Source organism: Etheostoma spectabile, chromosome 10 (assembly GCF_008692095.1).
Source record: "Etheostoma spectabile isolate EspeVRDwgs_2016 chromosome 10, UIUC_Espe_1.0, whole genome shotgun sequence".
NCBI classification, from domain to species: domain Eukaryota; kingdom Metazoa; phylum Chordata; class Actinopteri; order Perciformes; family Percidae; genus Etheostoma; species Etheostoma spectabile.
In genome coordinates this window covers 19149037-19172368 of record NC_045742.1, presented here as the reverse complement: position 1 = coordinate 19172368, position 23332 = coordinate 19149037, and the positions used below count along the sequence as shown (strand labels likewise).

Below are 23332 nucleotides of genomic sequence, written 5' to 3'. Positions count from 1 at the left end.
TAGTTTTTGTAAACTTTATTGTGAAAAATCAAAACAGACTGCTAAGATCAATATATATATTGATACAATGTTAATGGCCAGTAGTTGTTCAGCTGCAATTGTGATTCTTGAACAATGTTGTTGGAAGTCTGCAGTTCATTAAGCCCATGGGACAAAGATAGGTGACCAAAAAAAAATGAAATCTGCCATCTCTGAAGTCCTTCTGATCATTGCCTTGTGGTGTATAAAAAAAAAAAAGACTTCTTACTCTAAAAGTGAAATAAAAAAACTAAAATATTTGGTCTGCTTCCCATCACTGGCTGCATCGCAAATTCATTCCAGTCACAGACGGCAGAAGCAACAACAACAAAAACTCTACAAAAAGAGGTTAACCTCGCTCCTATTGAAGAAAAATAATATCAACGTCGTCAAAATAGGAAAGTTAGCCCAGTACTTACATTTTGTCAGTCGCTAATATGGTAGCTGAACCTTTGCTCCAAAGGCACGTCAGCTTTTACCTCCCTTACTCTCACATCTTACATATACAATGAAAACAACAGAACAAACACACTGACCTTAAATACAGAGTTAATCCCAAAAAATTGGAAAACAACTAGACAAGTTTGAGCGTGTGTGTAACAGCGATAAAGGACTTCCTTCATCGAAGCGCTGACTAGCCCCTCCCCACCTAATCCCTCCCCAAATCAAATGTTCTCTTTCGCCAAACCCAGACCTTTCCACCCCCCAAAGAACCTACACTTTATCTTTGTACTCTGCACTCTGCAGCTTGTACTTGTGTGTGTAGGTATGTAATGTATACTGTGTTAGTGTACGTAGTGGAGTGGTCGGCAGAGGCTGTTTTTGGACAGCATTACGTTAGAGGAATTAAGGGCGTGCTAGTTTAGGTTCATGGGCCTTCAGTGTTCCAACAGCGTCCTTTACTGCGTGATAGATGATGTTCTTCACCTGAGAAAAAATGACAGGAAAAGTTTGTCAAAAACAGTGCTTTAAGCTAGATATGATCCCCAGTAAAACCTCTCTGCACTGCCGTTCTATTGATTTCCTATGGGGAATTGCCCCTATGGGGAATTGCCCCTATGGGGAATTGCCGCCCAGCACTGCGCTCAAAGTTCAAATTATTTCAACTCGTTGCCGCTGACCTTTCAAACCTGACCGGGGATTTTTACAACATTTAACATATTACCATGTTTTTCTACAAAAAGAAAAACCTCACAAATGCTATATGTTGTCCAACATGAGCAGCTGTAGAAGAGCATTCCCAATAACAGAGATGAAGAATAGCAGAATTATAAATGAAATCGCAAACTATAATTCAAGGAATAAATGGAATATGGAGTATATAATATGAAGAAATATTACTTGAAAACCATATGGTAGCACCCAGTTTTCCAAAAGTATTGCTTCATTATACTGGAGAAAGTTTTCTAGTCATTAGTTACCCAATAAGCCAAATGTTTTGTCAGTTATGGCTATTTTTACATTCCTTTAATGATACATGCCAAGTTTGGAAACATCCAAGATTCTTAAAGGGATACGTTGCCCACACAAATTTGACACAGAGCTGGATTAAAATCAGCAGAGTGTTTAGATGAATGGCTTTTCTCCATGGTGCCAGTGCATAGAGGAACGGAGATATGTCAGATGACGCGAAAAGTTGCGGATATTGACAGACCTCCGCTGTTCTGCTCCGTGGGGAACTCTACCGCCACGTAAGTTTTTCTCTAGTCAGTTGAATGCATTACAATGTGAAGCTGAAACTACATGAGAGAAATGCACACCCACCTGTAGCTTGTCTTCGTGGTTTGTATGTGTAGTGGACAGGTGTCTGAACTCCTGGGTCAGTCTGAAACAGTGTTTTACATGCTCAGGAGACACAAAGTCCTCTGCCACCTTGATACAGCTGTACAGGTTGTGCACCTGAGAAGGAAAGAGCAGAGAAAGAACAACTGTGTTAATGAAACAAGATAAATACGGACCTTGAATCATGTACATGAATGGATATCTATATAGCAAGAATCCTTAACATAACACAACATGTCTGACCTGGTGTGGAGCTCCAGCAGGGATAAATACGGCATCTCCTAAGAACTGTACAATGGCCCAACCCTGAACGCTATATTCTTCATAGAGCCTGCGGCGGAGCACCTGGTCCAGGTACCAGCTCTGGTCGTGAATGGGGTCGTGGTCTGGAGGGTTCTCTTGACCCTGCTCCTCTCCCACCTGACGAAGATAAACCATGACATATTGATTTTTAGTATAATAATCAAGGATGTAGCAAGTAAACCTATCAAGGGTCAGATTAACATAAATTCATAGAATGTACGTAGTCTTAAAGTAATGCAGGTCAGCCTTCATAGTGAGTTTTCTGAAGGGGAATGCTTTTCACAAATACGATTTTTGTTTGTGCATTACAATAATTATCTGCCGACATTTGGCCATCGGTAATACAACTTTCATCCAATTCTTTACTGTCTTTGTAGAGGACCCTGGGTGTGAGGTTCCAATGTGTTACTAGTACAGCCATTGATAATGCAGCTCAAAAGATCAGAACCTGTTTTAGACAAATCTACTGGTGCTGACCTTGCGGAGCAGTTCTCTGATCTTCTCTGCATCCTTGGCAGCGTATATGTGCCAGAGAGCTCCAGGTTTCTCCTGTGCCTCGTACACCCTCCTCTTCGTCATTTCATCCACATCGCCCTCTTCAATGGTGGTCATGACCTCTGGAGGACCAAACGAACAACACACACACACACACACACACATACATACAGGGCACCAAAGGGTCATCAGTAGTGTCTCGATGACAACAAGATTTTACAGTTGTTTTGTTTCCTCTTTAAGTGGTCTTGTGAATCACGTTTTGAGCTATGATTGTTGTTTCAAAATTATATGAAGATTACTGTCTTTTATTTATTCCAGTTTGATTTAAAACATAATTTATAACATATACAAGTATATCAATGTACATCCATCATACCCTTTGACAAAAATGGCACAGAGCTGTAGTTCTCAACTGCTGACTCATGACCCAGTATTGGGTTGCAGGTCCATTAAAAGTCAACTACAAGTGTGTGGGCCATAACAGTTTCATTCTGAAGTGCACTGATTTTCCAGTTTATTTTTGAAATACTGTTTGCAGCTGCATCATGTGGCTGTCATGACACAAACAGCCCGAGCAGCAGCACTGTGGGTTCATGTTTTTCCCAAAAGAACTGTGGTAAAAAAAGAAAATGAGTCTAAACAGAAACGATTTAAATAGCCTTTGGCAAAGCATGAAAATACCATAACAGGACTAATGTTTATAGTGTGTAAAAGCATTGTAAATTACTAAACTATTCATTTTGAGAAATCTATGAAAATGGTTCAACTTTTTAATGATGTTTGGGACCTAAGACAAATGTGGATCATGTAGCTGGAGCAGTTGAGAACCACAGGGGCAAAGAAAAGGACAAGTTACAGACTACACAATCACATTTACTGACATTGTTTACATCCACTCCACTTCTACTGCATGAAAATATATTGATACTGTGTATACTCGTATAGTGCTGATTTACATGTTATTCAGATAGATAAGTGAAAACTAACAGATTCATGACTGTTTGCCCTTCATCACCAGCTCAGCTTTATTTCCAGTGTTGCTCTTTGTACCTAACAATGTGTATGCATTTAGCTAGGCGGCCAGCGAGGTGTCTTATTATAACAATGTGTGTGTGTGTGCGTGCGTGTGTACTGGCACAGTCATTATCTGGTCACAAATGATTCCTTTACTGACAACTTCAGTTGCCAGGGTAATGTGTGTTTATTTTGATGTGGGTTTAAAATCCCATAGGCCGAAGAAGAAGAAGAGTCGGTGTATGAGGACAGCATGCCTACGGTCATATTGTGGAGTGTGCCTACAAGGCAATAGGGATGCCAATTTCAGATGCCTTTCATTCAAACTTTTCTCCCATTGTGTAAGGACCAGAGCACAGCTCAACCAAAAGGTAAAAGACACTAAATATACTTGCAGTAATTACATGAAATCTTGTGTAAACTTCATGTCAATTTGTGGATTTTCACTTGCTTTATTGACTGAATCTCAAACACATACATATTTTTTCACTCAACCCTGAAATCTACATAGATAAAGAAAGTCAGGATCTCCAAAGGGTAACAGCAGAAATTTCAATGCCATCTGTTATTCATTCAAGTTGTTAATTAAGGTTTCATTTCCATAGAAATGTACAAAACATGCCACAGCAGAAACTAACAGATAGGTCACAGTACTCTGGTCCCCACTTCACAGATATTAACATGAGGATGAAGGGAGAAGTGAAAAAGGTTAGTCAAGTAGAAGGGCATGCTACTTAAGTGATACAATTGAGAGTCTACAAACCTTTTTGTCCATCGATATCTGCCTCTGTGAATGAGAGATTTGAATGTAAATGAGTGAGACCCACTGAATGGTCTTTTTCAGGGTCCTTTCCAAACCAATCAAGTCTGAAGCAACTAAAACAGTAAAAGCATGATGTTCGGGAAACAGCTTTGAATGTATTCTTTAAGATTGTTCAGGAGGGATCAGTTGAAGATCAGACGAAAGACAAGAATGTCATGTCCAGTGTTTGAAATTAGTTACTTCTTTTATATCCTACATGTATTTTATACAATGTCTTGGATTTGGTACAGGGGAAAATCTAATCGTTTGCATGTCATATTGTAAATAATACATATTAAAATGATAGTGTGATTTGAGGAATAAGTTGTGCTTTAAATAACATTTAGCAGTTCAATTAATGGTGTACTGTATAGTGTCTTAATAAATGTTTATTAAGTGTGTGTGTGTGTGTGTGTGTGTGTGTGTGTGTTTTGTATGAGTGGGTGAGATAGACAAAACAAGACAGAGAGAGGGGAAAAAAGTATGTGTTTAAGTCCACTGACCTTCTCCCAGGTCTCCCTCTATTTCAGGGATGCCAACATAGACCATGACATTGACAGCATCAGACACATCCAGATGGAGATTAGTGGTTCCCACCTTCCTGTCTTCAGATGAGGTTAAGCCTGAAAGAGTGAAAGAGAAAAGTGAAGACAAATATATTATGGAGGGAGTGGAAGAAAGAGGTGAGACATGTGATAGTTGATAGGAAATGAAAATGGTCTGTCAGACTCTGCCAATCCTTCTCACCATAGGCATTGTACATCTTAGGTCCAAGGTCAGGACGCACAAAAAAGTTGGGCAGACGGGCGGCAAGGTTTAAACGACCATCTCTCTTTGTGTACTCAGGCAAGGGGAGGTTATCCATCAGATCGTCAAACCTGGTAAAAGTGCGAGAGAACATCAAAGAACAACATGTAAGTAAGATCACTAATGTGTTTTTTTCCCCCCACTAATTACCTTACAAAAATTACTAGTCGACAAAAATGGTTTTGCATTCATGGCATGTGTAGAATACCTCAAACATTTGTCAATGTAACACGGTCAACAAATTGTGGTTATTCCACATTTTAAAATATGTAGATGGCAAAAATTGAGGTACAGATCATTAAAGCACCAGAATTGCAAAGAATATGCTAACATTAACAATATAATAAAACATACATTTATCTATTGTGGCGTGTGTAAAATGTCTCAAAAATCTAACAGATTCCATATGTGCCTAGTGATTTGTAAATATGATAAAAAAGGGAATCTCATTTTGGTGTGCGAGATTTGAATCTTATTTGTTGATATAACTCATCTACTATAACTAGGGCTGCAACGATATGCAATATGAAACCAAAATCATAACACTCAGATCCACGTAGCCTGTGTCGCGGAGTGAGAAGGCAAAATCACGACACACCCAGTCCAACTCCCAGAGTTATCCTTCACGTCCAGATCCAGTGCTACCACTACCTTTAAGTTACTATTATTCCTTTTGGTGCCTTATTCCTGTTTTGTCTGGTACATTTATTGTACTGTAAAGATGGCTAAAAGCTGGGCACCAGTAATGCTAACGGAGATGTCACGTTACGAATGTCCGCTGTTCTGACTCGGTGCCTGGGTCTGTTTCCCGACGGTTCATTAAACTGCCATTAGCGTCCTTTGCACTGAAGTCAAGAGCGGACCGGGCTGGCTGCTAGCTGGCTGGAGGTTGTGGATGTGTCCCCGGGCCAAGTCTGTCTATACAGTTGACGTTACTAATGAATTTGTGGTAACCCAGAGTTGTGAACCGTGATCAAAACAATCATAATAAAAATAACAGAGTGTTAAACAATGTCATAATCTTATGTTGCCCACCAAAAATTAGCTAACATTATAGACCTAGCATTAGCTACTTGTCAACCAGCACCTTTACAGTAGGCATCAAAGCACTCCCCCCAAAAGAATAGAAGTTTGTATCAAATTGTGGGTCAAGAATTGTGATACGAACCAAATCCTGGGTTTGGTGTATCATTACAGCTCTAACTATAACCTCAAAAAATATACATTACTATATATAATTAGTAAATATATTATATATTAGTAATAATATATAGTAATATATTTCTGGGTTCCTTACCGTGTGGGCATCATGTCCCTGAAGTCTTCACCTGGAGGCCAATCCTTTAATTTCAATACCATGGGCTGGCCCTCATTATCTTGCAGTCGCTCTGCGTTCACAGAAAAACACATTAGCGACCATTTCTTAGAGAAACAGGAGCTCAAATACTACAGTATCAATCAATCAATCAATCAATCAATCAATCCAAACAACCAAAGAATAATTTAGTAAATAATTTAGGAAAAATGGTTTGTGCACTCACTGGAGATGACCTCAAAGCCGTCCCAAAAGTCTCGCACCTTCACATCAGAAATGATGGCACAGTTTCTACAGTTGACTAGGTCTACATCCTGGTCTCCAAACTCCCTACTAAAAGCATCAGGCCGCCACAAATCACCTTTCAGGCGTTTATGTATTCCAGACACCAACACGGGCTGGAGACAAAAGACAAGAGATTAGACAGATGACGGAGCAACAGACGTCAGTGTGGTGAAGTTTCAACCCATGTTTCTTCAACAGCAATATTTGTACTTGTTTTTAGCTCCATCATGTTCAGCCACAGTTGCCTCAGTTGTTATATTGTAGTTCTTATATTGTACTTCTTACTTGTCCCTGCTTCCAGCACTCTCTGAAGATCTTCCAATTGTTGCTGTTGCTGGGATCCTGTAGGCAGAGGAGTCGTCCATCACAGAGCCAGGAGTGTGAGGTGTGTGGTTCCAAAACACTAAGGCCCATTACTCCATCTTTTCGGCCTCCCAACACACCAAGCTCACCACTCTCAGAGGTCCCGGTCCGGCGGCCTTCTGCCTTCTTGGTTTCTACAACCGAGGCGATGATGTGATCCAGGAAGTTTGGGAGGCTGCTCTTCAACTTGTCACTCTGATAGACAAAACAGGAATGATTGATTACCCAGCTATGTACTTGCACTTACAGGTAAATAACTTTAAGTAAAGGCTTGTCTCTTTTTGTATACACCTTTTTTGTGCCAAGTGAATGTTCTGCTTGATTACTACAGCAGTAAATGGTAGAAATCCAATTTATAATCAATTTAAAATCAAATTTTAAGATTAGTAATCTTAAAATTTAAATTAATTTTATTTTAAATGATTTTAGTTAATTCACTACATTTTGAGCTTATGCTACACGGATTGACACTACACTTATGTGCATTATTAAAAAGGAAAAGGCAAAAATTAAACTGAAAATTCACAGTACTTTCTTTCAACTTTCCTCCAACATTTTCTGTTGTAATTTTTCTATAGAGTTTGAGTAGAAATGTGCCTAACACTTTGTAATCCTCTCAAAATACACCAAAATGTTAAAGGCATAATTCCCCTTTCCAGATATAAATAGGCATAGACGGTGTAAAGTGTGATTTGAACTGATTCAGTTTCATTACAACTGATCTTGCTATAAATGTCCTGATCTTTTAGTTTACATTTGTACACTTGGTAAATCTACATTTGATTGATAAAAGTTTTCTACGTACGCCTGCTGAGGTAAAGACAGAGGGGAATGGTACCCCACTCTCTCCAGGCCCCTGAGGGAGTTTGCCCGGTCCGGAGTTGAGCAGGTCCCGGAGACTGGACCCCTCCGGTTTGGACTGGGCCATGCTGGAGCCCAGTAAAAGACTGTTAAATAGCTTAGGGCTGGAGGCAGAAGGCTTTGACAGGGCATTGAGTGAGTCCAGGCCAAAGGGAGGCCGGCTGTCTCGACTCATCATGGAGCGAAGTGAACCAGATTCTGGAAGAAAAGGACAAGAGGATGGTGATGTAACGTCAAATTTAATATTAATCTGGACTTTTTTTTATGCACACAGATTACACTGACTCAGTATTTCCTTATTCCTAATACCTTTGGTGTCATCCTTGGCTTTCTGTGTGGCCAAGTCTGCCAACCAATGCAGAGCAGAGCTGTTGCCCTCTCCTGATGAGCGTGGCTCTTTGGCAGAGGACTGAGTGAGGTTACAGGAGGAGGCTGCACTACTGGTGGAGTTACTGGTACTGCCCACACTTTCTCCTCCCCCACTGTCTGATGGCGCAGTTTCTGTTTTGATCGCTGATGTTTCCCCCTCCGACTTTGGGGTGGTGCCAACACCAGAAGCTGCAGCTGCGAGGACACCACTACTGCTTGTTGTAGACTGCTGAGACAAGCACAACAACATTAGAGCCTTCAAGTTAAACACTTTTCCCAATGCAGAAATCAAGAGCTAAGAAAAATATGATGCAAAACAGTACCTGTGAAATCCCATTGGGGGCACTAGGGCGTACTAGAGGCTTGGTGTGTCGACTGGTACAGGGACAATTGGCCTTAATTCCCCACTTGCCTCTTGCTGAGTGCACCATGTCACCTATGTTGTAAAGAGCTAAAGGAAAAGGAAAGGAAAAGGGCAATACAATCAATAATTACAACTCTTACTGTACCAATACAAGATAACACATACCTAATTACTTGAGGCTTGTAAGGGTGAGGATTGATAGATTTATGATTCAATCATAATGTACATCTTACCTGTCCCAGGTATAATCTGCGTAGGCATAAGGTTCTGTGGCTCATGAGGTTGGCCTTTGGCACACTTCAACCAAGAGAAAACCTCATCCTCGGGACCTTCATCTACATCTGAAGAAAAAAACATATTGACCAACATGTGTGTTGACCAACGTGTGTGTTTCTATTAATGTAATAAAAAAATATACAATAATATAAAAGACGTTAGGTTAATACAGGAACACTGTAGTGAACTAGGTAACTTAGCTCTAAAAGTTTCCTAAATGACTCACCTTCCCTTGGCCTGTTCCTACGGAGCCGGTAGCAGTCTAGACACACTCCAAAGCCGCACTTGCGACACACCCAGTGGATGTTGAACAGCGTGGTCTCACACACGTCACACATTTCTCTGACACCTCGCACTGCACGTTTCCATGCTACTTTCTCTGAAGGACAGGTAAAAAAACAAACAGGTTTACATACACATTAGACACTTCTGACAGGGTGAGTGTTGAGAAAAAGTGTATGATAACACACCCAATGTGACTAAAATTATTAATATGTCTTTATACTCACGGTGGGGCTCCACCATCATCATGGCCTCCTTCTCAGACATGACCAACTGACAGAACTGGTCTCCAACATTGGCCAGGATGTACTTGGATGTATCAAGGTCAAGGCCCTCTTGGACAGCTGGTGCAGGTAGCCACAGACCCATGGCCATGGAATCGCTCTGCTGAGGACTCAGGAAGCCCTCCACGCGCAATATACCTTTGCGAGTGAAAGCCAATCTGGTCACAGGCAAAAAGAAAGGTTAATACAGTAACATTACAAGTATCATTGGTTGATTGATAATAGCTTCCTCAATTCTGGTTTACTCCCTATGGCTTCTTCTATGATGCTTAAATACACAAAGCAAGACACTAATCAGCGCAAGACAATAAACTTTTACCTTCTGAAGTGAAAAAAACGACAGGCCACATTTGGGTCGTCGTCATCATCACTGTCTTCGTCTGTAGCACGATATTTACGGTAGCGCTCCAGACGGCACTCGCGGCACTTGTGCAAGTGCGGGGCCACATTGATGCAGGAGCCATCTTGGAGAAAAGACTCACCAGACTGCTTTAGACGACGCACTTTGCTCTGGTCTTTTAGTACAGACTGGCCCACTAGAGGAGACAACTTAGTGTTAATTCTCTTGCTTAGCTTGTCACCACAAATGAGAAAGAGTGGACAAGACTTACCTTTGAAAGGCTTGTTACGTGGACGGCTCTTAGCAGCCACTTGGACTTTAGTTTTCTGCAACATGACCCCATCCTTGGCAGGGTGTGGTGTTCCTCCTGGGATTTGGCCTTTCTCTGGGCCCTCCTCATTCTCACTCAGGTCTGACAGGTCACTGTTGCTGCTGGAGTCAGAGTCACGTTTAGACGATTGGCCTCTTTCCTCCAGGGTAAACTTCTGAGACTGGCTCTGGTCAAAGGACACAGGAACCTCCTCCATTCCACCATGTTCAGTGCTTCCAAACATCGGGCAGCCTGAGGTGGATGTAGGCATCTCCCCAACATCTTGCTCCTCCTTTGTCAACGTCCCTTCACTTTGTGACCTATGTGATAAGGTTGGTGCCGGAGAGGCGCAAGAGCTGGGAGAAGCTGTTGCTGAGAAAGGGGAAGACAGAATCCCCTTAGGTGGCTCTGCCATAGTGAACAGGTTTGGCTTGCAGTCCGAAGCAGGACCAAGGGTCTGTGGCTCAGCCCCTGTGAGGCCAGCAAAGGAGGTGTGGGAGGTTTTGTCCCCATACGCCAGAAATGGATTAGCAGGCTCTTTGGAGGCCTGCAAAAAAAGGTTCTGGTGGCTATCTGAAGTATTAAATCCAGATTGCAGCCCTAAGCCCCCCACAGAAGTCCCATTATTACTGCTCTTCTTAGAAGTATTTTGAGCTCCAGAGGCTGCAGCTGGACCACCAATACTTAGAACAGAGCCTCTTCCTGCTGCAGAGCTACCCATGCCCTGGAAGGCCGATGATGATTTGTTGAGCACACCATTTCCCGTTGAAGGGCTCTCAGGCACTTTGGGCTGCTCAAGCTTTTTCTGCCCTTCAGTGGAGGTTGCAGGCTTGAAAAGGCTTGGGGGCTCTTTAGTCAGGCTCTCAGACACTGCGGTGAAATAATTGGTGTCCTTGGACTGAGTATGACAAGCAGCTAGGCTTGGGTTGGACCCAGAATTCTGGGTCATGCACTGAAAAAACAAGTTTTGGTCTTGCTGGAATTGAGTCTTATTCTTTGCACCAAAGCCAAAGCCAAAGGGCCTGGGGGTGTCCTGGGAGGTTGATGAAGTAGTAGGAGCTCCATTGGTCTGAGAAGTAACATCTCCAAATACAGAAGCAGTGGGCATGGTCTGGGGCAAACGAAAACCTGATGCAGTTTTAGAGCCCTGAGAAACAATGTGGTACAGTAAAAGTATGTCAATAACAGAAAAAACTGTGATGACTTGCAAAGGCTTTATATAATGGTATTGATAGTACTGATCATATTTATCTTCTTACCTCAGTTTGGCTTCCCCAGGTGGGGGCTTTAGGACTAAAACCCACAGAAGCAGAAAGAGCCACACTAGGGCCGCTGTCATGCGACCAGGAAATAGTGACAGGCCCCGGGGAAACAAGAGCGGCTGTTTTGGAATAAGCTGACTGGGAGGCCTCCTCTCGATCTGGCTGGGGGGATGGGGAGGCCTTGGGGGCTGGAGCTCCAGGGACCAGGCTAGGCATCTGGCCTAGTGAGGGGAAAGATGTGGTGGAGAAAGGAGAGGGGGCTGGTTTGAGGGGAGGAGGGGTGGGGGTGTGAGTAGTGGCAGTGGTGGAGTCCGCTGCCCCTTGTGTGGAGAGTGAGCGACCATTTTCTTTGACGTGGGCAGGATAACGAGGAGTAGCGTTCAATTGGTCCATCTGGAGTGAGGGAGACGACACTCTGCCCTGAGGAAAGGTTCCTTCTGAAGAGCTTCCGTTTTTGGTTGTGCTGCTGACCCTTTCTCCTAAGTCTCCACACCAGATTCCCATCCCTTCCGCTGGAGTTTTGTTGGAATCGCCACAGTTTTGCCCATCAGCTTCCGTATCTCCTGCTCCTTTAAAACGTTTCAAGTTCAAGTCATCCTCACCTTCGGAGGCAGTCCTGCGTCTGCGTCCACTGTCACCCTTCATTGTTTCACTGTCCTTTCTTCGCCGCCCATTCTTACCAAGCTAAAGAGGGGGTGAATGTTAGGAAGTCATTTTAATGTTGTATCTGAAGCTTAAAACACTTTATGCTTTAACAAAATATACAGCGCAGTACCAATAATAGACACACAACATGACAACCTTACCTCCTCCTCTGTCAGCATGACATGTATCACACGAGGATCTACCATCTGATTTTCTTCTTCCTAGAGGTGACAACAGGTGGTATTTACGTGGCATCCTTTCACACCATGGCCAGAATATATTAAGGCAAAACATAAGTTTTAAAAAGATAGTTTTTTGCATTTCATTTTTACTCTTGTGTTTCACCCATTACAGAGGAATTTCATAGCATTGTATCCTATTTTTCTTTTTATGTTGCAAAGCTAATGGTATTCAGTAGAAGTTACCTAAAACAAGAAGTGAGGAATTACACTCATTTGAATCAAACTTATCCATTCTGAATGTGACAGGACTGTTTTTCCATCTAAATTTGTTTACGGCATAAAGAGTTTTTAATGGTTTTGTATTTTGATCCACACAATTTGCATCCCATTTTTTCCTTGTAGCATAGATAAGGTTATCTACCTTATCTAAAGTAATTTCCATTATGTGTGAGATAGGATCATGCTGTGAGACCAGTCCTGCAGCCCAGCACTCCTCAAACTCTGGCTGGTACACGCGAACCCTGCGTCCTTGAATAGTGTATGAACCTGAGGGCAGAAACACAGCAAAAAGTAAGAGTTAGATTCTGGTAGTCAACGAGAATCCAGGCTAGAAAATGTTAGACATTAAAGTCTCTAAATATAGTAAGTTTCTACTTCAGTGTTAGACAACACAATGACTTACAATGACTGTAAATCTCACTTAGTTATATATCATGCTTTCACTGCTTATCATGTAATGACACATGCCAAGTTTAGGCATTTTTAATGAACAGCAATTCCAAGGCTGCCAATTTGAGAAAGTCCCCAAAATAAAACATGTGAAACACTTAAGACATAACACCCCAGAGAACACATGGAGGCAGTAAAGAAAAAAAAACGTAAAAACGTGGGAAGTTGAGTCTCACCCTTCCTGAAGATCTCTTGCAGTTCAAAATCAGTACGCCAGCTAGAGATGGTAGCCTGCAGGGAGGGCTGCTCCAACAGCAAAGGATGTCTTATGTCTTTATCGACCTGCACAAGGACACATACCACACTGTCCTGAAATAGTGGTACAGTAATAATAGCAGACATAACATGAAACTTCAAACTACAATATTATAGGAAAGAACACCAGCAGTGCAACTTACAGTTACTACCGTTATTTCATTGGGTTATAATTTTAAACATTTTGACAGTAATAACAAACACCCTTTCCCAAGACATAGTTTATTATGCCTGCTAAATACTTAAAAAGCATAGGTATTCAAATCACATCTGAGAAGCAGAACCACAAAATATGTTTAGGTCTTTTTTTTATAAATATCCTAAATAATTAGTCCATTATAAAAATGAGTTTACTGTCAACGAACTGGTTTACAAACTAATCAGTCTAGCATTTGACACTACTAAAGGATTAACACATACTGTAAAAAAAAATAATAATAATAAAAAAAATAAAAACATACACACCTCAAACCTCTGGACAGTTTTCTTATCAGGTAGGAACTCAAAATTCTTGTTTCCAAAATACTCCACAGGAACCAATGATCCTAAACCCACTCTGTCCACCAGGGAGCGGAAGACCTGAGGAAGTAGGGAACAACATGAATTTCTTAGACCCTGTCGAAATACACTTGGTATGATAACCGTATACATCGCAAAATAATTCACATTTTATTCAAAATTAGGGCTGCACTTTATTGGAAAAATGTTACATTGCAATATTTTTTTTCTCAGCGATATATATTGCAATATGAAAAAAGAAAAAGTAATTTTTAAAAGTTGACATAAATAGCTCTATTTTGGAAATAAATCATTTTCGACTACTGCGGCGATTTTTTAGGGGAGTGCATCTACATAGAAGAAAAAAATGAAAAAGTATCTTTTCTGATGTGAACCATTCTTTGTTAAGCTTTAATGCTTTACAAACAATGGACGGGAGACATTGTGATTATGTTGCATTCATCAGGTGATTTAGTTCGTATTTGCATCAAACATAAAACACCGACTGCTGTAGCTTCACTGACTACCCGTCAAAACTACGGCCATCACTGTGTCAGCGGTAAAAGTTTTAGCGTCAACATCGTAACGTCCTGCGATGTGACTATCGCGCATGCGTGCATTGCGGTGTCGATGCTAAAACACAATATCGTTCAGCACTATTCAAAATGCAATCTAAGTAGGACTGTCAATCGATTAATATATTTCATCATAATTAAATCGCATGATTGTCCACAGTTATTGGGGATTAATCGCCAATTAATTGCACATTTTTTTACCATGTCAAAATGTACCTTAAAAAGGATATTGGTCAAGTGTTTAATTAATCTGATCAACAATGATGGGAGTAGACAAATATGTTTGCTTTATAGCAATTGTATGCATATTTGTTATTGAAAATCAATCAACACCACAAAATAATGAGAAATATTGTCCAGAAAGCCTCATAGCAGTGTTTCTGTTATCTGTGTGGGAGTTAGGGATGTCAAAATACCAAAAATATAGTAGTATATTCGATACCAAAATCAATACCACAGTGTGTAAAAAAACAAAACAAAAAAACAATACCAATAATAATTAAACATTATATTAAAAAAAAACAATGGTGGCAACTACAAATGGCATTGTCATCATTACCAATACCACTGAAATTTCATAAATCTTAATACCTAATTCAATACCACAGCTTTCTGTCACAGTGGAGGGGTTTAAGTGGAGGGGGCAAGGAGTGCGTGTTTTCCGGACCCGCAGTATGCTGCGCCAAAGCCTGGCATTACCACACAGCCAGAATAGTGTAACATCTTCCAAGAGTTTACCCAGAACTTCCAGACAGCAAGCATGTTTAGTTATGTTTGTTAATCTCTGCCGTTGTTGTTTCACATAGAAACGGGCTGGTTGAAATTAACTGACGTTAGAAAGGCCCTCTAAAACAAGGGACGTTAGCCAACGTTCATTTCAGCTATGGGCGCTAACGTTAGGCTGTGACAGGCAATGGCAGAGGAACACAAACATAACGTTACTTTCTGTTTGGGAGCTGCAGGTGAAGTTGGAAAGCCGTTGCTGTGGATGTAGCGTTACGTTAAAGCCAGAGGCTGACTGCTGTCACGGATGGATGTATTGCTGTCACAGAGGTGATTTTGTTTGATTGATGATTTTATTGATTCTGTGCTGGTGGGGTGTTCTTCTTCTTCTCCAACATTTAGCGGCAGCTGAGAACACTGTAGGCCTATACTGACCCCATTCGGTCAGGGAGAATTGTGCAAAAGGTCTATATGCCAACATTCTAGTCATTTTGTAGTAAGTCATATCTTTTTCTTGTATTTCTGCTCATACTATTCACTTGAGCACATTACTCTCTCAGTAATATAGGGGTTCAGCAACAAAGGCTTCAGGGACCAGAGGGTTAAAATAAATTAAGCAGTCTTCTGTGAATCTTGACTGCATAAATTAAAACATTCTGGAAAGTGTTAGATGTTTGTTACTTAAAAGTAGTTTGTAATGGTAAGGGTCCAAAACTTGAGAATACTCAAATTAAAAGTTAATGTTATTGAATTCAAATTGAACCACAGTTGGCAAATAGCGTTGGGCCTATTTGGCAGCCACGGACGGCCTTGTCCTAATGCCTACTCCCAATTTCAACAGGTAGCCCAGATCTTTTCAAGGCTAGACTTGTTTGCATGATGCAGCTGGTCCTGCTTACTCCCACTGTTCAACTGAGCACTCACCAGAGCCGGCCAGGCTGTGGCTGATGCTGGGGCTCCACCAGTCCCAGTACCATCACTCTGATTGGCCCAAACAATGGAGTCTTCCACCAACACGGCTTTCACCCCCTCATCATACACCTGCACCCAAGAACACCTCTGCAGGACATTGTCAAACTCCACAAATACCTGCAGTGGGAAAAACAGAAAGAGACGAGACATAAACACAAGAACTGATATATGCGATATAAGACTGCTACCTGAGCAACTGCAACTATAGAAATACAATTAATTAAAGTAACAAGCAAGTTATATAACACTTTTTGTAAAAGACAGGATGACTGCAAGTGGATTGGCAAACTACTATATGTCAGAGCAGACAGCCACACAGGGCCTTTTCAGTGGCTAAGAGCTCATTAGAAAATGTTTTCAACTAGCAAAGCAATGCTTGTGTGTACGAGCAACTCCCTCTGAAAGAGCATTTCATAACCGTGACAATACAGTATCATACTAATACTAGTATTAAAATGAGGAAAAGGAAAATTTCCAGTCTGTGTTGTTGTCATCCTTTTCTTTATTAACGTTTCATGCCGTGCGATATCAGACTTCACAGTGGCCACTTTACTACTAGAACAAAAGTTGGATAGCACACTTTATTTTGAATAGAACTAGGAAGAAAACTATATACTGAACTTCTGCACATTCTTTAACATCTTTGCACTAAACCATACAGCCTTATTTTCTTATTGTTACATAGTTATATTGTACATTTGTTTATTTATTTTATTGTTTCTTTTACATTTATTTCTTTTCTTTGAAAATGTTTGTGTATGCACCATCTAGCAAGGCAATTCACTTATTGGAATTTTCAGATTTTGATTTCAGATACTAAAGACTCACATGAACAGACCCTCTGGCAGGATCACAGGTGGAGTGCCTGTCAGTCATTAGTTATTGAGCTACTTTGGTTTTAAAGAAAAGGGTTTAGTGATTAATTGGCTTAAAATGGAAGACACAGCCTTAAAAAAGGAGGGGGAAGGCCATGGATGTAGAAGAGAAAGGCAGTGAGAGGGATGGTAAATCGCACATTGACGTTTGTGTGTCAAGTTTAAGTATCAATCTTTCTCCAGAATTACAGACTCCACTTTAAAGAAGACGATATACACTCACCGGCCACTTTATTAGGTACCCCATGCTAGTAACGGGTTGGACCCCCTTTTGCCTCAGAAACTGCCTCAATTCTTCGTGGCTAGATTCAAGGTGCTGGAGCATTCCTCAGGGAGTTTGGTCCATATTGACATGATGGCATCACACAGTTGCCGCAGATTTGTCGGCTGCACATCCATGATCGAATCTCCCGTTCCACCACATCCCAAATGCTCTATTGGATTGAGATCTGGTGACTGTGAGGCCATTTGAGTACAGCGAACTCATTGTCATGTTCAAGAAACCAGTCTGTGATATTCCAGCTTTATGACATGGCGCATTATCCTGCTGAAAGTAGCCATCAGAAGTTGGGTACATTATGGTCATAAAGGGTGGACATGGTCAGCAACAATACTCAGGTATGGGTTCGTTGCAACGATGCTCAATTGGTACCAAGGGGCCCAAAGATGGCCAAGAAATATTCCCCACACCATGACACCACCACCACCACCACCTGAACCGTTGATACAAGGCAGGATGATCCATGCTTTCATGTTGTAGACGCCAAATTCTGACCCTACCATCCGACTGTCGCAGCAGAAATCGGACTCATCAGACCGGCAACGTTTTCCATCTTCTATTGTCCAATTTCTGAGCTTGTGCAAATGTAGTCTCAGTTTTCCTGTTCTTACTGAAGGAGTGGCACCCGATGTGGTCTTCTGCTGCTGTAGCCCTCTGCCTCAAAGTTTACGTACTGTGCGTTCAGAGATGCTCTTCTGCCCACCTTGGTTGTAACGGGTGGTTATTTGAGTCACTGTTGCCCTTCTATCAGCTCGAACCATCGTGGCCATTGTCCTCTGACCTCTGGCACTCACAAGGCATTTCCGCCCACAGAACTGCCGCTCACTGGATGTTTTTTCTTTTTGGACCATTCTCTGTAACCTAGGCTGGTTGGTGCGTGAAAATCCCAGTAGATTAGCAGTTTAGGTTAGGTTACCTACAGTATAGGTTCAGTGAGCATGATTGCCATTTGTTACAAATCACACTGACAGATACACACCATCAGACCAGCAAGATGCCTGTGTGAAAAAGTGTAGCCCTCTCATTAATTTGCACATTTCTGCACACTCTGTATTTCTACTGTTTACATTGTGATTGTCATAAACAAGAGATAAAACATTTGTAAGTCCTGTCTGTGGGTATTGCAAACTGTATTTTGAAGTGGTGTTGTAATGAGGTAGGGCTACTTATCCATAGTTAGTGTATAGTAGATGGCAGTCTAGCCACTACAGAAACATCCTAGGAAAGGAGGAAAAAACGCTCCAGGTTGTTTGCATTTCTTTAAACCAATCACAACTGCCTCAGGCGGTGCCAAGTTTTGGACACAGCGACGGTGGTTCTGCAAATTGGTCTTGGCAAGGAACTTGTTTTAGTGAAACATTTGCACCCCGCAAAAGAAAACGCCACATATATTAAATTAGGTTAACTGTTCACACAATAAAGTAACCAAAGCTATTAAAATCAGCTGGATACATGTTTAATTTGCTCTTGCCAGTGTATCGCCATGTGCACTTTGTCCACAGCAATCTCACCAATCAGTCCCAAAACTTCCCAGTAACATAGCAAATGCCGTAAACCTATTCTTTGTAAATCTTTACAAATCATTCACAGAAAGAACCAAGCAGGCCTGCCTTATTGCTCAGACAGCCCATTCTTTTCCACAAAGCTTTCCCCCTCTCTCAGCCCGTTCAGTCTCTCAATGCAAAAGCTCTTCTTCTGTACACTGTGGCTCATAAAGGTATCCTCGTCTCCACAGTGAATGAAGTTTTGTCATTTCTGACATAAACACTTATTTTCTTGTTTTTGTCGTCTCTTCCACAAACCGCTGAGTCTGACCAAAACACCTAAACTGCGGCATAATACAGATCTAAGGTTAAGAAAATGTTGTGCCAAAGGAAAAGTCTGTCTAATGGCAAGGTAAAGCGGTAAAAAAATTCTAAATAAAGCGCTGCTTGATATTGTTTTTTTTAGGTGCCCCATTTTTTATGTGGCTAAAATGTTTTTTTCTGCTACCCACGTCCATAGCTGTGCATTGCTTAGCTTCCGTGTACGAACCCCACTTCAAAATATCCAAACTATCCCTTTAACCCAGTAATCTGTACTTAAACTATACATCATAGATTGTATTTCATGTCTCACCTTAAACAACACACCCAAACAAACGCAGTCCCCTGCACTGTTTCGGTCTGAATCTCCACTTAAGTGTTTAGCTCAACGGTTCCTCAACTCAAGTTCGAGAGAAAGTGGATAGCAATACTGTAGCAACTGAAACTGCCACAGATCTAATGAGACAAGAGAATAGATACAGAATATAAACCTGTTTCTCAATACAAGATATTTTAATTATGCTTCTTCTTATCCGAGTCAAAATACCAAAATAAAACTGATATGTATTGGTTCACAATGGACAATCCAGCTGAACAATGACACCCATTTACCAAGGATTCAACATCTAAACTACTTCACAAAATAAACGTGACAACAGCTGGGCTTCCTCTTCTCATGAACTGTGTGCGAGATTTGTACCGTTGACTTTTATCACACTTACTGAAGACACCATGATGCCTCCTATTTGTTATAAAGTTGATAGCGGGGGGTGTATTATTGTATGAGTGAGAAACAGACTGGACTCTTATCAGTCTGCTGGCCTTCCCCAGTTGCTGCTTCTCGTCAAATCAGATTTGAACTCAGGGTAGGAATGTTATTGATTAACACCATCTATGCAACTGACCAGCGAACCTGCTTGGGGTTGAACGGAAAAAGGAATGAGCGACGGAGAGAAATTCAATTGAAGCTGAAACTTAAGTTTGGTTGCTACTATTTAATTGAGGTTAAATGTTGCACGAGACAATTGCCAAGAGGAAAACGCTCTGGAGGCACTGGGGTAGCCGATTCACACATAATATACTTTAGAGGATTCTCTCAAGACTCGTTTGAGAAGCACTTTTTATATGGTTGGTTCAGTCAAATGACAAAACAAATAATTCCACATTCTTCCATATTTCTGTAGTGATATTTTCTTGCACAATGTAACACAACACAAAGTGCGATTTGTGAACCACAGCGAATACAAGTGGTGCAGAGAAGGAACAGGAGCATAAATTGATTTGTTTGGAAAATAGTATCTTAGTGTCATGTTCTCTTTTGTTCCAAGGTGATGCATGCTTTAAGTATTTTTTGTGCTTTGGAAACACCCAGCAAAAAGAGAACTCTCCAACTGAAAGATGATAAAAAGCAGAAATCAAGATGACAACCGAACATTATTAGATTGGTATATCTAGATTATCACCAAGCTGTACTCAAAAATATATGTAAAACCTTTCTGCCAGCAATGTGCTCTGCCACCTTTTTCAAAGAGACCACTCAGTCGAGCCTCTGAACAAAACATCTTTAAAGATTTAGCACATAGTGTTTTCTTTTTGTATTTGTTTTGACATATCCCAGGTGTCATGCTGGTTATTCCTCAAGCTAGACTAGAGTAACATCGAAAAACTAGCATTTGCTCTAAGTGGTTGACATCAATTCACATGTTAGTAGGCTGGCGGGAATCTGAGAAGTAAACCGAGACATGGCACCTGTTTTTTTTTCTCCACACAAAAACTGAAACAACACCTGGTGACCCAGGACATACTCTATACAGAAAGGTGAGAAAATGAATTCAAAATTCATTGAACGGGTGTAGAATCCTATGTGTACTTATTTTTTGTTTTGTTTGTTATAGTGAAAAGTTTTATGAGCAAACCTGTTTCTGATAACCTCACATTTATTTCTGGAAATCAAAAGATCTCGGCTTAATGTGACTGCATTGACTATGTTGTCAAGGTTCATAATGGGAGGGCAGAAGAATACTTTCTCTGACAGGAAAAAAATTAAATATCCAAGCACCAGCCATATTAATGTTTATCGTTAATGGCCCTCATTTCTCTCTTCTCTCATTTCGGTGAATGCACACCAAAATGCATCAGAAAAGAGAGCCAGTCTTGTTTTTCCAATAGATAAAAGTGCACCTCCTTATTCTTCTAATTGTTTTGAATCAATTAATTTCTAACAAACAAAAAGGACATCCCGCAACAACCCAAAGGATCCTAATTGATTATTGTCCTTAAAACGTATCTATTTTATTTAGTTAAATTATCATACAATAGCCAAATGGGATACATTTATTGTATTTAATACTCACTCATACAAATCTCTCAAGATTCTTTCCAACTAGCTAGGTGCTTTTTAATCAAATTAGCCTTAAGTTCTAAGAAACCACTGTATTATTATTATTATTAGTAGTAGTAGTAGTAGTAGTAGTAGTAGTAGTAGTAGTATGTGTATATGTAAGACCTTAAAATCTTTAAACGTTCTGTAAAAATAAGTGTTAATGTAAATTAATACTATTTAACTTGATAATTGCTTACCAATGAAAACCCTGATTTTAGCTATGAAGTGTATACTTATACGTTATGTAGGTCATCCACCACCACCCCACATTTTTACAAATCTCAAATGTCTGCAGTTTGGCAGCCCGCAGAAGCAGCTTGAGAAGATTATTTCATTCTTACAAGAGGTTTTTTTAGATAATAAACTTGCGCTTTAGTCTGAAAATGCAGTTAACAATGTAAAACCCACAGTTAAGTCGAAAGAATTCCTGGTTCACCCTCGTTTGAACTTGTGAGGCCTTTAACTAGACTAACGTTAGCTGACGATGGGAACTGACGAGCTAGCTAACGCTGTTATTCGCTATGGCTTGCAAGCGAATTGTTACACTATCGTGACGGTTTGGTTATCTCTGCCGCATCTGTGCTTCGCAACTGATTGCTAGGGGGTTAAGATCAATATTAGTAAGCTTAATGTCATTCGTTAACATGCTAAAAAGCGAACAAAGCAAAGGCCAAAAAATCCCCGGCCTCGAGTTTAGCTTCTCCTCACTGGCTGAGACTTGTAGCTTGCTAATATATGCATGAGCTCACGTTACCTGCCAACAAATGCACCAATATTGACGGTTAAAAACGAGTTACAATGCGGTTGAACACATATTTAATAGCTAGTATACATTTTATATAGACATTGGTAAGTGTTTAGCTACGCAGTACGGCATCGCTTGTATGTAAACACTGACCGTCAGCCCTGCAGCAGTAGTGGTTGTTGTTGTCGCCTCTCCACCGCTAACCTCCGAAGCGGCCAGGCCGATGACGCTCACTGCCCGCACTGTTCCCCGAAGCCAGTCCCGGGCCCAGGCAGCCTTCTCCGGCTCGGATCCATTCGCGGACCTGCCGTCGTCGAGGAGCAAAAGCAGACGCTTCCCTATCAATTCAAGAGAGTCCCCCATGGTTTGCTCGCAAGCTAGTTGCTTTCAGTGAGCCACCATGAACAGTGTAACTTCTCCGCTTGGGATGGGAACTCAGGAATGCTAGCTAGAAGACAAGCAGAAAATAGCTGCGGCGACTTTGTGTTTAACGTCGGTGTAAAGGAGAACCCGTTAGAACCGGTGCAAACGAGGGCACACAGTGGCGGACAAAGTCACGCCAGGAGTTCACACAGTCGAGATGTTATTGTCCTCAGTGCTAGCGCAACTATCCTGCTCTGTCCGCCATTGAGCCCTGCAACAATCAAACGCACTCCTCGTAGACAGGCAGCACTGCGGAGACAGAGAACAAGTGTGTGGAAACAGCGACCTCTGGTGACAGGCCTGTGAATCACGATAGTGATTACGTTGTTGCACTTTAGGATGCTTTTAATTTTTCAGTATGTTTCGCACTGTTACAGCAGAGATGGACAACCACGACTGAAATAAAAAGTTAAATCACTTTAATGAAATAAAGAAATAATAATGTATTAAAAAAAAGTTAAATCTGGTATATTAGTAGTAGTAGCAACTGTTGTTGTTGATTGTGACCACTAGGAGGTGCCACCCTGCTATAAACAATGCAGTGCATTGCGGAGTCAGTACTTATAGGGACGTTCTTCCAGAGAATATAATATAATATTATTATTATTATTATTATTATCATTTCCATGAGTAAAAAAGTTTTTATTTACTTTCATTTATTAACGACTCAAATACCACCCAGAAAGTAGCCCATCTTTGAAGTAACC

General features: G+C 41.0%; 1 protein-coding gene across 3 annotated transcripts; it reads right to left on the bottom strand.

Annotated features, from left to right (window-relative positions):
- Window positions 1-22875, bottom strand: kdm3b (lysine (K)-specific demethylase 3B). Of its 3 annotated transcripts, none has more exons than XM_032528755.1 (25): window positions 22356-22874; window positions 16067-16231; window positions 13812-13925; window positions 13268-13373; window positions 12784-12908; window positions 12342-12401; window positions 11533-12219; window positions 10235-11420; window positions 9943-10159; window positions 9567-9781; window positions 9284-9436; window positions 9015-9122; window positions 8741-8868; window positions 8358-8646; window positions 7993-8246; window positions 7110-7382; window positions 6766-6937; window positions 6522-6612; window positions 5165-5295; window positions 4921-5040; window positions 4379-4402; window positions 2581-2720; window positions 2044-2220; window positions 1783-1917; window positions 1-945 (listed from the first exon to the last, which is right to left on the bottom strand). In XM_032528755.1, the coding sequence occupies exons 1-25, from the start codon at window positions 22563-22565 to the stop codon at window positions 865-867; spliced, it is 5361 nt and encodes a 1786-aa protein (XP_032384646.1). In that variant the 5' UTR covers window positions 22566-22874; the 3' UTR covers window positions 1-864. The 3 variants fall into 3 exon arrangements, with proteins under 3 accessions (XP_032384646.1, XP_032384647.1, XP_032384648.1); XM_032528756.1 differs by having other exon boundaries at window positions 8358-8643; XM_032528757.1 differs by lacking the exon at window positions 4379-4402 and having other exon boundaries at window positions 22356-22875.
- Window positions 22876-23332: the final 457 nt, after the last annotated feature.

Excerpts from the sequence above, each read along its gene's own strand:
- kdm3b (XM_032528755.1), bottom strand. The coding sequence starts at position 22,565 with ATGGGGGACTCTCTTGAATTGATAGGGAAGCGTCTGCTTTTGCTCCTC. Across the intron at positions 9,782-9,942 it reads CGTTTTTTTCACTTCAGAAG|ATTGGCTTTCACTCGCAAAG; the intron begins GTAAAAGTTTAT and ends GCCTGTGACCAG. Across the intron at positions 2,221-2,580 it reads TCAGAGAACTGCTCCGCAAG|GTGGGAGAGGAGCAGGGTCA; the intron begins GTCAGCACCAGT and ends TATCTTCGTCAG.